This window comes from Ursus maritimus, unplaced genomic scaffold (assembly GCF_017311325.1).
Source record: "Ursus maritimus isolate PB19 unplaced genomic scaffold, ASM1731132v1 scaffold_33, whole genome shotgun sequence".
NCBI lineage: Eukaryota > Metazoa > Chordata > Mammalia > Carnivora > Ursidae > Ursus > Ursus maritimus.
Genome location: NW_024425897.1, coordinates 14,537,552 through 14,550,056, shown reverse-complemented (window position 1 = coordinate 14,550,056; position 12,505 = coordinate 14,537,552). Strand labels below are relative to the sequence as shown.

General features: G+C 50.7%; 1 protein-coding gene across 2 annotated transcripts in view; it reads right to left on the bottom strand.

Annotated features, from left to right (window-relative positions):
• Window positions 1-9,521: 9,521 nt before the first annotated feature.
• Window positions 9,522-12,505, bottom strand: part of GCN1 (GCN1 activator of EIF2AK4) — a 56,896-nt gene continuing 53,912 nt past the window's right edge. For both annotated transcript variants that reach the window (XM_040619854.1, XM_040619853.1), the window contains 2 exons: window positions 10,884-11,102; window positions 9,522-10,217 (listed from right to left, as the gene is read on the bottom strand). In XM_040619854.1, the coding sequence (XP_040475788.1) occupies window positions 10,092-10,217; window positions 10,884-11,102 (345 nt within the window). In that variant the 3' untranslated portion in view covers window positions 9,522-10,091. The remainder of the gene's footprint in view (window positions 10,218-10,883; window positions 11,103-12,505) is intronic.

Here is a 12,505-nt window from a genome sequence, read left to right as displayed (position 1 = left end):
CCATTTTGAGAATTGCAGAGAATTCGAAGTTCCTTATAGCCCTGTCCCTTTCCAGTCAGGTACCTGCTGATTATTTCTACTCGTTTTATCATTTTTAGTTTGACTTTATAAAAAGTAATACTCATGGTTAAAAAACAAACTGTAGGGGCGCCTGGGTGGCTCAGTCGTTAAGCGTCTGCCTTCGGCTCAGGGCGTGATCCCAGGGTCCTGGGATCGAGCCCCACATAGGGCTCCCTGCTCCACTGGGAAGCCTGCTTCTTCCTCTCCCACTCCCCCTGCTTGTGTTCCCTCTCTCGCTGGCTATCTCTCTCTCTCTGTCAAATAAATAAAATCTTAAAAAAAAACTGTACAGAAGTTTACCCCAAAGTACAAGTTACTGTTTTTCCTTCAGACCCACTCCTCCCAGGTAACCCTTGTAACAAGTTCCTGGGACACCTTAAGATGCCTAAGAAATACGTGTTGAATGAATTAATCAATGTCCTTCAGTGAATTTCTGTGCCTATGAAAACACATGTGTGAATGTTGCCTTTTCTCTTTACCAACATGCTTATGCATTGTCATTTAACAGCTGCATGGTATGGTATGCTGTCATAGGGTTATACTGTAATTTAACCACTCTGCTATTGATAGGCATTCATGTTGTTTATGACTTTTTATTGTAAACAAGGTCCCAGGAGACAACCTTGAACAGCTCATGGAGTGTCCAACTCAAATTTTGAGTTGTTTTTCCAGGAGCTAAAAATCAAGTGTGGTGATGTCAAAAGAACATGGGCTTGGAATTTGAAGGTACTGCCTGGGAGAGGAGCTAGCTGTTCTTATGACCCTTTTTTTTTTTTTTTTTAAGATTTATTTATTTATTTGAGAAAGAGAGCACTCGAGCAGGGGGAGGGGCAGAGGGAGGGAGAGAGGATTCCAGGCAGACTCCACACTGAGCGTGGAACCCATCACCCGGCTCAGTCCCAGGACCCCGAGATCATGACCTGAGCCAAAATCAAGAGATGGCTGCTCAACCAACTGAGCCATCCAGGCACCCCTCATGTGACCATTTAAGAGTGTTCCTTCTTGGGGCGCCTGGGTAGCTCAGTCGGTTAAGAGGCCGACTCTTGATTTCAGCTTAGGTCATAATCTCAGGGTTATGAGACTGAGCCCCGAGTCAGGCTCTGCGCTGGGTGTGGTCTGCTTAAGAGTCTTTCCCTTGGGGCACCTGGGTGGCACAGTCATTAAGCGCCTACCTTCGGCTCAGAGCATGATCCCAGTGTTCTGGGATCAAGCCCCGCATCGGGCTCCTCCGCTGGGATCCTGCTTCTTCCTCTCCCACTCCCCCTGCTTGTGTTCCCTGTCTTGCTGGCTGTCTCTCTGTCAAATAAATAAATAAAATCTTAAAAAAAAAAAAAAAGTCTCTCCCTTTCCCTCTGCCGCTCCCCTGCCCTCCTCCCTCTCTCACTTGCTCTCTCCTAAAAAAAAAAAAAAAAGTGGTCCTTGGTCTAGGAAAGGTTAATGGGATCCCCTTTGATTCAGCAGTTTTAGGAAATAGAAGAGAGAAGAACGTGTCTGTGTAGCCACCAGGTAAGCACACTCGACCCTGACTGGCCAGTGAAGCAGGAGGGCCACTCCAGCTCATCTTCTCAACCTGCTCTGGAGTCAGAGAGACCTTGGTTCAAATGCCACACTCAACATGGGGCTTGAACTCACGACCCTGAGATCAAGAGTCACACGATCTACTGACTGAGCCAGCCAGGTGCCCCAAATGTTAGCTCTGAATCCTGGCTCTAGCCCTTAAAAGCTTTGAGATTTAGGATAAGTCACATCACGTCTCAGAGCCCATTTCCTCACAGAATAGTTGTGAGGATTAGAGAGGTTTGTAAATTATCTGGCACACAGAGGCATGAGATAAACAGCAACATGCTGTTAGCCACGATCATTATGCACTGACTCATTCATACTTCCAGCCATTTCCTATTGTAGACACCTGTCGCACACGTTTCCAAGGCAGCCTCCTGATATCAGGCTGCAGGATACTTTTACTCAAAAGTAGAGCAGAGGGGTGCCTGGGTGGCGCTGTGGTTAAGCATCCGACTCTCGCTTTTGGCTCAGGATGATCTCGGGGTTGTGAGATGGAACCCCAATTGGACTCTGCTCAGCTCTGTGTCTGCTTAAGTTTCTCTCTCCCTCTGCCTCTCCCCCTCCCCTGCCTCACACATGCTCCCTTGCACTCTCCCTAAAATAGATAAATGAATATTTTTTAAATATTTTATTTATTTGTCAGAGCACAAGCAGGGGGAACAGCAGGCAGAGGGAGAAGCAGGCTCCCACTGAGTAAGGACCCGGATGTGGGACTTGATCCCAGGACCCTGGGGTCATGACCTGAGCGAAAGGCAGACGCTTAACCAACTGAGCCAGCCAGGCATCCCTAGATAAATGAATCTTAAAAAAAAAAAAAAAAAAAAAAAAAAAAAAGTACAGCAGAATCAGCCATTGTGAAGACCAGATTTCTGACTTGCCTGCCTGTGTCTTCTGGAAAACGAGAGGCATTAATTAATCATTTATTCAGTAACTATTGAATGAGTGCTTACCATTTATTATATGCCACAGGTTGTAGAATAGAGTCTTTTCCCTCCAGGAGCTGACAGTCTTCTCAGAGGTAAGACATACTCATAAGGATTTAAAAATACAAGACAATGCAGTAGATAAAGCAGCTGTCAAATAAGCAGTCTAGACTTCCGAAGAAGAGAGCTATCACTTTTAGCTCAAATGATGGGGAAGATCTCATCATAAAGATCTCATGATGGAATTGGAACCTAAGAGCCTTGAATGACGGGTGTATTTAGACAGCGGCTGTCAGTCTGAGAATCATCAATTTTGGTTTGGAGGGGGAATTCCCTATGGGCCAGGATATGTGCCTGGTGTCGCCCAAATGAAATGGAGCACATTTCCTCAGAAACATCGGTAGTTTTTTAAATTTTTTTAAAAATTTTTTTGGGGGGTGGGTAAAAGGAAAGAGCATCTTAAGCAGGCTCCAAGCCCTGCATGGAGCCCAGCATGGGACTCAATCTCACGCCCCTGAGATCACAACCTGAGCTGAAATCAAGAGTTGGACACTATGCGCCGCCCAGGTGCCCCCTAAAAATACTGTTTGACAGGCTATGTTCTGGTAGGTAGGCAGGTAGGTGGGTAGAGAGAGGGAGAAGGAAACTAAAAATGTACAAAGCTGTAAACTGGGGACCCAAGGTAGGCATCCGTATGCGCCACTGGTAGGAAACCCGGTCCCACTGTTCTGAGCAGCCAGTTTACAGAGATTTTGCGGCGCCACCTGTTTGCATGGTAGAAACTACTACGGGGAGGCAGTGAAAGTTTCTGAGCAGAGGAGCAAGATCAACGTACTATTTTAGGAAAGAAGTCTGGTGCAGCATGCAGAGTGGATTTCTGCTGAGCTTTCAAGGTTACTGCTGAAGCCCAGGTGTGAGGGTGACGGCAGGAAGGTACAGATGCAAAGGACAATATGCAAACCACATCGACTAGAGAGAGCAGCATGCAAACAACAATCACGGAACTTACCTGGACACTGGATTCATTTGCTAATTCAAAAAATACTTGTGTGCCTACTAGGTGCCAGGCACTGAAGACCTAACGTGAGCTACACAAGGCCCATCCTCGTGGAGCTTACAGTACAATAGGGAAAGACGAGTCATTCCTCACGTTTGAGGGCTTCCCGTGTACCAGGCACTGACGAAGGGGAAGCATTAGCAGTAAATAAAATTTAAAAATCTCTGCTTTCACGGAGCTGACATTCTGGCAGAGAATACAAATATTGGGGCACCCTGGTGACTCAGTCTGCTAAGCATCCGACTTGTGATCTTGGCTCAGGTCTTGATCTCAGGGTTGTGAGTTCAAGCCCTGCATTGGGCTCCACACCGGGCATGGAGCCTACTTAAAAAGCATGGGTCTGAAGAAAGAGGAAGAGTGAGGGCAGCAGCATGCAGAGGTTCACCAGAACAGACAGTGACGCCATGGAGCGGGAGGGTGTGCTCCTTTTTCAAGAAGTTGGGCGGTGAATAAAAAGCAAACAGAATGATGGTGGGGAGAACAGTGGGGCTGAGTCAAGTATTTTTCAGGATCACATAAGCGAGGGACGAGCAGCTGGTAGGGAGTGAGAGTCGAGTAGTAAGTGTTGAACATGGGCTAAGGGCACTTTATCTTTTAAAGATGTATTTTTAAAGATGTTTTTATTTAGAAAGAGAGAGAGAGGGGCGCCTGGGTGGCACAGCGGTTGGGCGTCTGCCTTCGGCTCAGGGCGTGATCCCGGCGTTACGGGATCGAGCCCCACATCAGGCTCCTCCGCTATGCGCCTGCTTCTTCCTCTCCCACTCCCCCTGCTTGTGTTCCCTCTCTTGCTGGCTGTCTCTATCTCTGTCGAATAAATAAATAAAATCTTTAAAAAAAAAAAAAAAGAGACAGAGAAAGCAGGGGGGAGAGGGAGGGAGAATCTCAAGCAGACTGAGCAAGAAGCCCAACACGGGACTCAAAACCACCACACCAAGATCATGAACTGAGCGGAAATCAAGAGGCGGAAGTTTAGCTGACTGAGCCACCCAGGCACTCCAGGCTAAGGGCCCTTTAAAGAGCTCAGCTGGCAAGGGGTTGGGAAGTGTGATATCACCAGTGGGGAGGCTAGGAGAGTAAAGGAGAGGGGACCTCAAGCCTGAGGCCTCTGCCAGTCAGCAGTGCCTCCAAGGGAGCAGTAGGAGAGATGAAGGTTGGTGCAGCAGAGGCCTGCAGGGGCTGTGAAATCGATTTCACACTGGTGAGCAATGGAATCTGAAGTTGCTGACACAGGCAGCGAGAGAGGCAGACATGCTGCGATCGTAAGCAGGTAGAAGCAGGAGGCAAGTAAGAATTGAGAACGGGCAGGGGAACTGAACACCAGGGACTTTAAAGGAGGAGTCAAGATGGGACGCCTCCAACACGCTGATCCAAGAGGGAGGGAATAAAGGAAATTTTGATGGAAATTGGCCTTGATCCCATCCCTGCATGCCTGGTGCCATTCTGAGAGACTGCAGTGGCCTTGCCCTGCCCTCAGGTAGCCCCCAGAATTGAGTGAGCATTAAGTTCTTGCTTGCAGGGGCCATCCTGCTGTTCTCTGGGACCCGGCACGTGGCAGGCACTGGTGTCTCTGCTGCATTCAAGCGAAGTGACACAGAGAACTGGTGAGTTAGAAGGAACATCAGAAATAATACAGGTGAACTCTCTCTTGAGCTTGCGTTCTGTGAGGTGTGGGCCAAGTTTGGGGCCTGCCACCACAACATGGGGCCAACCCCCCGCCCTCTGAACCAAACACTTCAATAGGATCTCTCCCCTCTTTGAGATTAGGTCCGTAGTTTTCCAAGTGTGGCCTGGGGAGCCCAGGGCTCCCTAAGACCCTTTCAAGGGATCTGCGACCTGAAAGCAGGTTCATAATACTGAGATGTTTGTTACTTGCCTTTTCCACGCTCGCCTGCTTACGAGTGAGGTTTCTAGAGACACTACGTGACGTGATATAGCAAGACTGAATGCAGAAGCAGACATGAAAATCCAGACGTGGAAGAGACATGAAAAACGTAAAAGAATGCCGCTCTCCTCACTAAAATGCCTTGTTTTGGAAAACTGAGCTCTATTTGTTATGGTTACTTATGGTAACATGTAATGGGTTTATTATTTTTAAAAGACTACAACTGACAAAAGCTGCCCAGGTTTGAGGTCTATAGTGGTAAGTATCAATAAGTAAGAGACGGAGAAGCAAGAGCTCTTCGGGGTCCTCAATAATTGCTCAAAGTGTCAAGGGGTCCTGCGCCCACGATGTTCGAGAAATGCTGGATTAGACACTGCTGCACCCGGCTTCCCGCCGCCCTTTTTCATGGGAGTCCAAATGGTGAGAAGGATCTAATGTAGCTTCCGACCGGCTGATGCTATCTCAGCCACAGAAATGGTCTCAGAGCAGGTGACAGAGGAACGCATTCCACGGTGGTGGGGGGGGCACAGGAGGTCACACAGAAACCCCACTGAGGGGGTAATCCTTGGACCGGTTTTTCCAGTTTGCTGAGCTTCCTCAGTATCTACGCCACCCTTCCAGCCAGACAGGGTGCGGGGAACCCTCCCGACAAACTGAGGGACAGCTCAGAAAGGCCGGTGAAATGACTGGGCTCCATCTCTTACGAAAAGCGAAACCCAGTCACTCACTCCACAGAACCACATGCCAACAACTTGGCTGGTTTCTTGTTGAATTCACCTTCCCAAATTATTGTTACAGAAAGGCCCTGGGGCCTGGTGACCAGAGGATCAAGAAATAGAGGTTTTGCCCAGTTCTGCAAGCCAACTGGCTCCATGACCTTAGAGATGCTCCTTTCCATCTGTATCTCAACTTTCGTCCTCCTAAAACAAGGGCCAGTCCCTTTGGGCCTCCCAGGCACCGCTCGAACAACGGTGGTGACGGGCTTTCCTGCCGGGGCACAGAGAAGACCCAGCCCGAAGCTTACACACTGCTCACGCGGTGTCACGGGTCCAAACACGGTAATCGTCACTTCTCACAAAGAATCTGATTTTAAGTTCAGGGCTTTTTACACTTCAGGCTCAAAAAGTTAACCAGGCATCTGCAGATTCTGGGTCCAGCAGGAACTCCTGAACAGGAACTCAGGGCTTGTGACACGCTGTCGCGCTAACGGTGCCTGTGGCTGTCCCTTCCCATTGACATGGCTCGTTTTAACACTCATCATCCACCAAGCGAGCACGTCCCGTGTGCCCGGCCTCATGGAGTGCGTCGTCTCCCTCACTGCAGACCAGCCTGCGACTGTCCTGTCACCGTACAGATGAGGACACGTTGGCTCAGGAGAAGGGACATGCTCTGGGTCACCTGGCTTAACATCAAGCGGTGAAGTTAAGGTTCCAGGCTGCCCTCGAGTTCACACGGCTCCCCTGCAGTGCACCATACAAAGCGAAAGCGCCTCTGCGTTTCCTTATAAACCTCTCAGGACCTAGATCTTCCAGTGAGGCTTTTCCTGTTTCTTCCTATTGTTCTAATTTAGAAAGGCTTGAAGCAATTTGCCACACGTCCATACAGACTCCTACTTAGAAAAACACTCCTAACTACCGATCTTGTTTCAGAATCTGCTCTCAGTAAAATGTTGTCTCCAAATCCCTGCAGACAGAAGATCAATCCCGCAGGCCCCTTGCCCCTCTCCCAGGAGGGCATCATAGCAGGGACAGAAGGGAACTTCCCAGTAGGTTTGGTTCCTAGAAGGCATGTGAAGCACGTCATGCTCTCCCACATTTTAAAATAATCTTGATGCCCGAATTCCAGAGGTTCTCAGAGTTAGGTGAAGGGGTGAGAGGCTCAGTTTAGTTTTCCCTGGGTTAGCCAAGGGCACATCATTTTGTCACTGCCTTTCGGACACATGAAGAGAAAGATAGGAGTCTCCCCCTCGAGGATCACTGGAAGTCCTTGGGAATAACTGTCTTTTCTAAAGCCAAGTGTCCTATGAATGGGGTGAGGTACTGACCGGCCAGCACAGCACCTGGCTGGAGCCCCTGGGCCAGTGACCCAGAGCCGCTCAGCCACATACTCAGTGTCCACCACCAGGACCTGAAAGGGCTGGAGAATGGAAGAATGCTCGGGCCTAAGTAGCCAGCGCAGAAGAGCAAAGCCGAGGATATGTGCTCTGGGGACGGACTGCCACTGATGAGCCATATGACCCCAGGCGAATGACTACTCTTTCCCCTAGATTCCCTCCTCTGGAAAACAGTAACCACAGAGAACCTGCTTCATAGGCAGAGAGGATTAAATGAAAAAATGCCAAATGTCATTGGTTATAATCACTATTATAACTTTGAGAACAAGAGATTCTTAGAGCTTCCATCCCAAATCCCTCATTTTACAGATGAGAAAACTGGCCCAGAGAGGTTGGACGGCTTGCCCAAGGCGAAACAGCTCTACTCATCATCAGGGCAGAGCTTTGCTCCTCTGCTGCTGAGCGCCACTTCCTCCAGTGTTCACACAGGGCTGCTGTTTCTAGGACTGCCAGGCCTCCCCCTGGGCCGGCAGGGTCCTCTGTGCCTGCTCCACTGTCAGGCCTACAACAGCCCTTCGAGGCTCACTTCCTGGGAGCCCACACCCCCCCCTGCAGTCTCAGGGGTGCAATTCAACATGCTCTGGGAGACTCGGAGTCATCTCTGTCTGCATCAACCTCCATCCGTCCACCCTGAACGCAGAGATCTCATCCTCCTCCAGTTTCTGGAACTAGAATCTGGTGTTTTTCCTTTGGATCTTGCTTACTGAGTGTCTTCCACTTCTCAGTACATCAGGTTTCCCTCCCAGTTTCACACTGGGGGCTGAACGCCAGAGATGGACAGAAGCATCTGTTCTAAGATCCTGGAGGAAACACTGAGGACCACACCTCAGAGCCTAAAGAGCTTTCCCAGCCCGCGGCCCCCTCACACAGAAACTTCATCTGCCGCCCCATAGCCGACTGGCAGAGGTGACCATGTGTGCAGACAGCTTGCTGGACATCTGCCCCAGGCAGCTGAGAGGATGCTGATGACCATCTGAATCCCAGAAGCAGGGAACAGTTACCGTGGCTACCAAAAGCTGTACCCATTGGCTGCTCTGGCTCCGGGGACTCACTCGGCTGACCTCTCCAGCTCCCCTGCAGCCCCGGGAGTCTACGGTTACACTGAGCCAGCTGAGCCCATGCCTGCTGCAAGAAAATAGGAAGTCCTGTGATAAAGAAGGTTCGGGCATAGAAAGCAAGGATTTCATCAGAAGTATCTCAGAGGTCACCTTGTCTTACACATCAGAAGTGCTGAGTCACGGGGCTACTTTCTAGCTCTGTTGCATTAATAAGCCACGCCTTGAGTCTTTTTTGGTGCAACATTTTAGACCTTTTTACAAAATGAGTTTGCTACCACCACATTTAATTTTCCTTCCTTTTACAGCTCCAGCCAGTCATTTCGGTAGAGATTTATTCCATATTGTGACCAGGGAAAGAGCCCAGAAAAACTTGTGTCACTGGGCCCAGAGGGGCGTGCTCCAGCAGACAGGACGTGTGGATCACGAGCCTTCTAAGAACCAAGAGGAAGGAAGTCATTCATAAAGGAGGCAAATGCTGAGCCGCAGCTTTGTTTTCCTCTAGCAAGTCCTCGGACTCCAGGAATGTGGTTCGTTCTTACTCCACAGAGGGGACGGACTTCTGTTTAAAACTTGACTGCCAGCAGCTTCCCACCTTCCTGAGTCAGGACAGAGCCAGCAAGTGGCTAACTCGACCCCTGCATTTTCCATACTCGGTGAGATCACGGGCCTGGCTGCACACCTCCCAAGACCCGACCTCAGGACAGAGAAGTGTGCAGATTTCTGCAAGACCTGCTAGAGCGGGAGAGATGCCCAGAAGCCAGAGCGCTGCCAACGCTCACGAGAACGGTGCAAGCCTTGCCTTATTCCTGGTGCATGAAGCTTCCTGTTTAATGGTTGCTTGGAGATTTTAAAAAATCTGCTTATATCAAGATTAAATCAAAGCCTTTATTAAACATTCCTCCTTCAAACAACCCGCATTTGAACCAGTACCCCTCCCCGACTTGTGAACTGCCAGGGCGCCGCGTCATGTTCACCCGACAGGGGTCAGATACAATCAGGCCACACAACATTGCAAAGCCACGCCAAGACACAGAACCCCGGGCCGACCTCCACAGGTCGGTGGCCCACTCAGGATCTAGGCAGAGGCTGGTAGCACTGGCTCCTGAAGCAGAGCTCAAGCGCAGGGGAAGAGGAACTGGAGTCTGACCCCACCTGTTCCAGACCCAGCCATGCTCAGCTGCTCAGCTCCTGGCTACCATTTGGTGAGGCTCACGCATGTGCTTTTTCGTCTCTTCTCCAAAGAAAAAGGTGAGAGTTGGAGGAGGCAATTTTCAGTTGTGTGTGGGTTTGATTTAAGGCTTTGGTTGTGGTCTGTTGAAATATTAAAATACTTTCTGGGAACGCCATCTCCTAAGCTCCCCATTGGAACAAACGTATTTTCAAAAATGAAAACATTGAACAAAGAGGTGGAGGCCGGCACGCGGGGCCTGGGCCATCAGGTCAGGATGGTGTCATCCACCGGCTCCGTGGAGTCGGCCTGGCTGGCCAGCTTCTTCAGGGACCGGCGGTTGCACTCATTCAGCACCTCCAGACTGGCCACGTCCAGGATCTTGGAGAGGGCCTGTGGGGAAGACGGGCAGGAGGAGACGGCGTCAGAAAACCTGACTTCAGGTTTCTCCAAACCAAGGCAAAAACGAGTGTTAACCTCAGAACTAGATGCCCTGTGGCCGAATCTGACAAATGCATTGGACGGATCCCGGGAAGCCGAGAAAACCACGCACCATCCTTTTCATGTGCTGAGAAGGGGTGGGGAGGGGGCAGGGAGGGTTTTCAGAACTTTAAAGGTGCTGGGGTAGGGGTTAGGGCGGGTATCTGGCTGGCTTGGTCCGTGGAGCACGTCTCTTGATCTGGGGGCTGTGAGTTCAAGCCCCACATCGGGTGTAGAGATTACTTACAAAATTAAAAAATAGAAAAACTAAAATATAAATAAAACCGGTGCCTGGGGAAAAGGAATGAGTGAGTAGGGCTCTGGGCTTCACCAGGCAGCCCTCCCGGGATTGGTTTCATAGGTTTGGGCACCATGTGACACTCTATTTGGAGAAAGGGCTCTGTTGCCAAAAGAAGCCTGAACACCAAGGAACAGAGGACTGTTTTTAGGCACTAGACCAGTCACCTGACCACACTCTGCCCCTCAACACTCAGCACACGGGGTGGCGGAGTGGAGCCTGATACTTAAAGACGCCGCACAGAAGGAGCCGCGGGCCGAGCGGCCGCAGCGCACGCCCACCTGGAACACCTCTTCGCCCTGCCGCATCTTGAGGAGGTTGACGATCGCCTGGTCACTGTAGGCCCTCACGACGGTGTTTTTATCCTTGGTGTTGTCCAGAAGAGCCTTTAGGATAGGTTTGATGGCCTGAGGGTCCAGGGGAGGCAGCGGGTCCTTGTTTGCCCACCAGATCATCTTCTCGGCCACCAGCCTGATGTCACTGGACGGGTTCTGCAGACACTGGGAAGAGGACCAGAAGCTTTTAGTCAGGCACATCCAGCCTATTTCTCACGGAAGCCCCGATTTCCACCGACACTCCCTCTTCATCTGGAAACTGATCCCACTGCTCCCTTTCAATGCTTGTCTTCCCCCTCAGGGGTGGATGACAGACAGGCCGTGACTCGGCCCATCTCTCTCCCCGCTCGTCTTGTGCCACTCTCCCTTTTGCTCACGACTCCTGGCCCACACGGGGCTTTCACTTCCTCAGACACACCCGCTCCTTGCCACCCTCGGGCCTCCGTACTGGCTGGTGCCACTGCCTGGGACGTGCCTGCCCCCAGTCCTGGCATGGTTGGTTCCTTCTCCTCCTTCAAACCTCGGCTCAGGCGTCAGCCCTCAGAGGTCTCCGCAAACAGCCCTCTCTAAATTAGGGTCCTCCCCATCCCCACAGCCTTTCTGCACATCTCCAATTCCGCAGATCTGGTCTGCCCCGTGCACCGCCACAGCTGGAGGCTCTAGCCCAGCCGGGCGCACGGGCACACAGGCGCACAGAGGATCCTAAGTAAACACTGGTGAAGAGCCACATGCAAGGTGATGCCATCATACGGGCTCGATCTCATGGGGACCCTGAGAACTTCCTCACCACTCAATCAAGGGCCACACACCAGCAGCAGCAGCATGGCCTGGGAGCTGGCGACAAAGGCAGAGTCTCAGACCTGGCCCCGCCTCTAAAATGCAGACTCTGGTTCTGATTGGTGCACACATTACTGCTGGAGAGGTGCGTTTTGACACAGGCGGCAGGGGCCCGCTGTGCGGCTCCCAGGCTTTCCTAACTGGGGCCCTGCGGCCACCACAATAACCGTTAAGTGCGTGCCAGCGAAAAGGAGGCAGGGGACAAAAGATGTATTAAGAGTCGAACCCAGGTCTGTCCCAAAGTTTACTAAATCCAGATGCCTAGAAAAAATGCCTCAGAGAGTGGTTCCTAAAGGTCTTATGTGCAAACTACGTAAACAGCTCTCAACACTTCAGTATCAGAAGAGAAAGAATACAATTTTAAGAATGGTAAAAGATGTCAATAAGCACTCCAAGTGAATGTGGGGCTGGCTATCAAGCACATACAAATCGTTCCACAGGACACCCGGGTGGCTCAGTCAGTTAAGCCTCCGACTCTTGGTGTCAGCTCAGGGGGTGATCTCAGGGTTGTGAGAACGAGCCCCACATCGGGCTCTGCGCTCAGTGTGGAGTCTGCTTGAGTTCTCTCCTTTCCCCTCGGCCACTCCCCTTGCTCACACGTGCACACTCTCTCGCGCGCGCGCTCTAAAAATAAATAAAATCTAAAAAAAAACATTTGTTCTACATCATTAGCCATAGACAAATGCAAATTAAACCATGATGTGATACCACAGCACACATCTGAGAAAGGA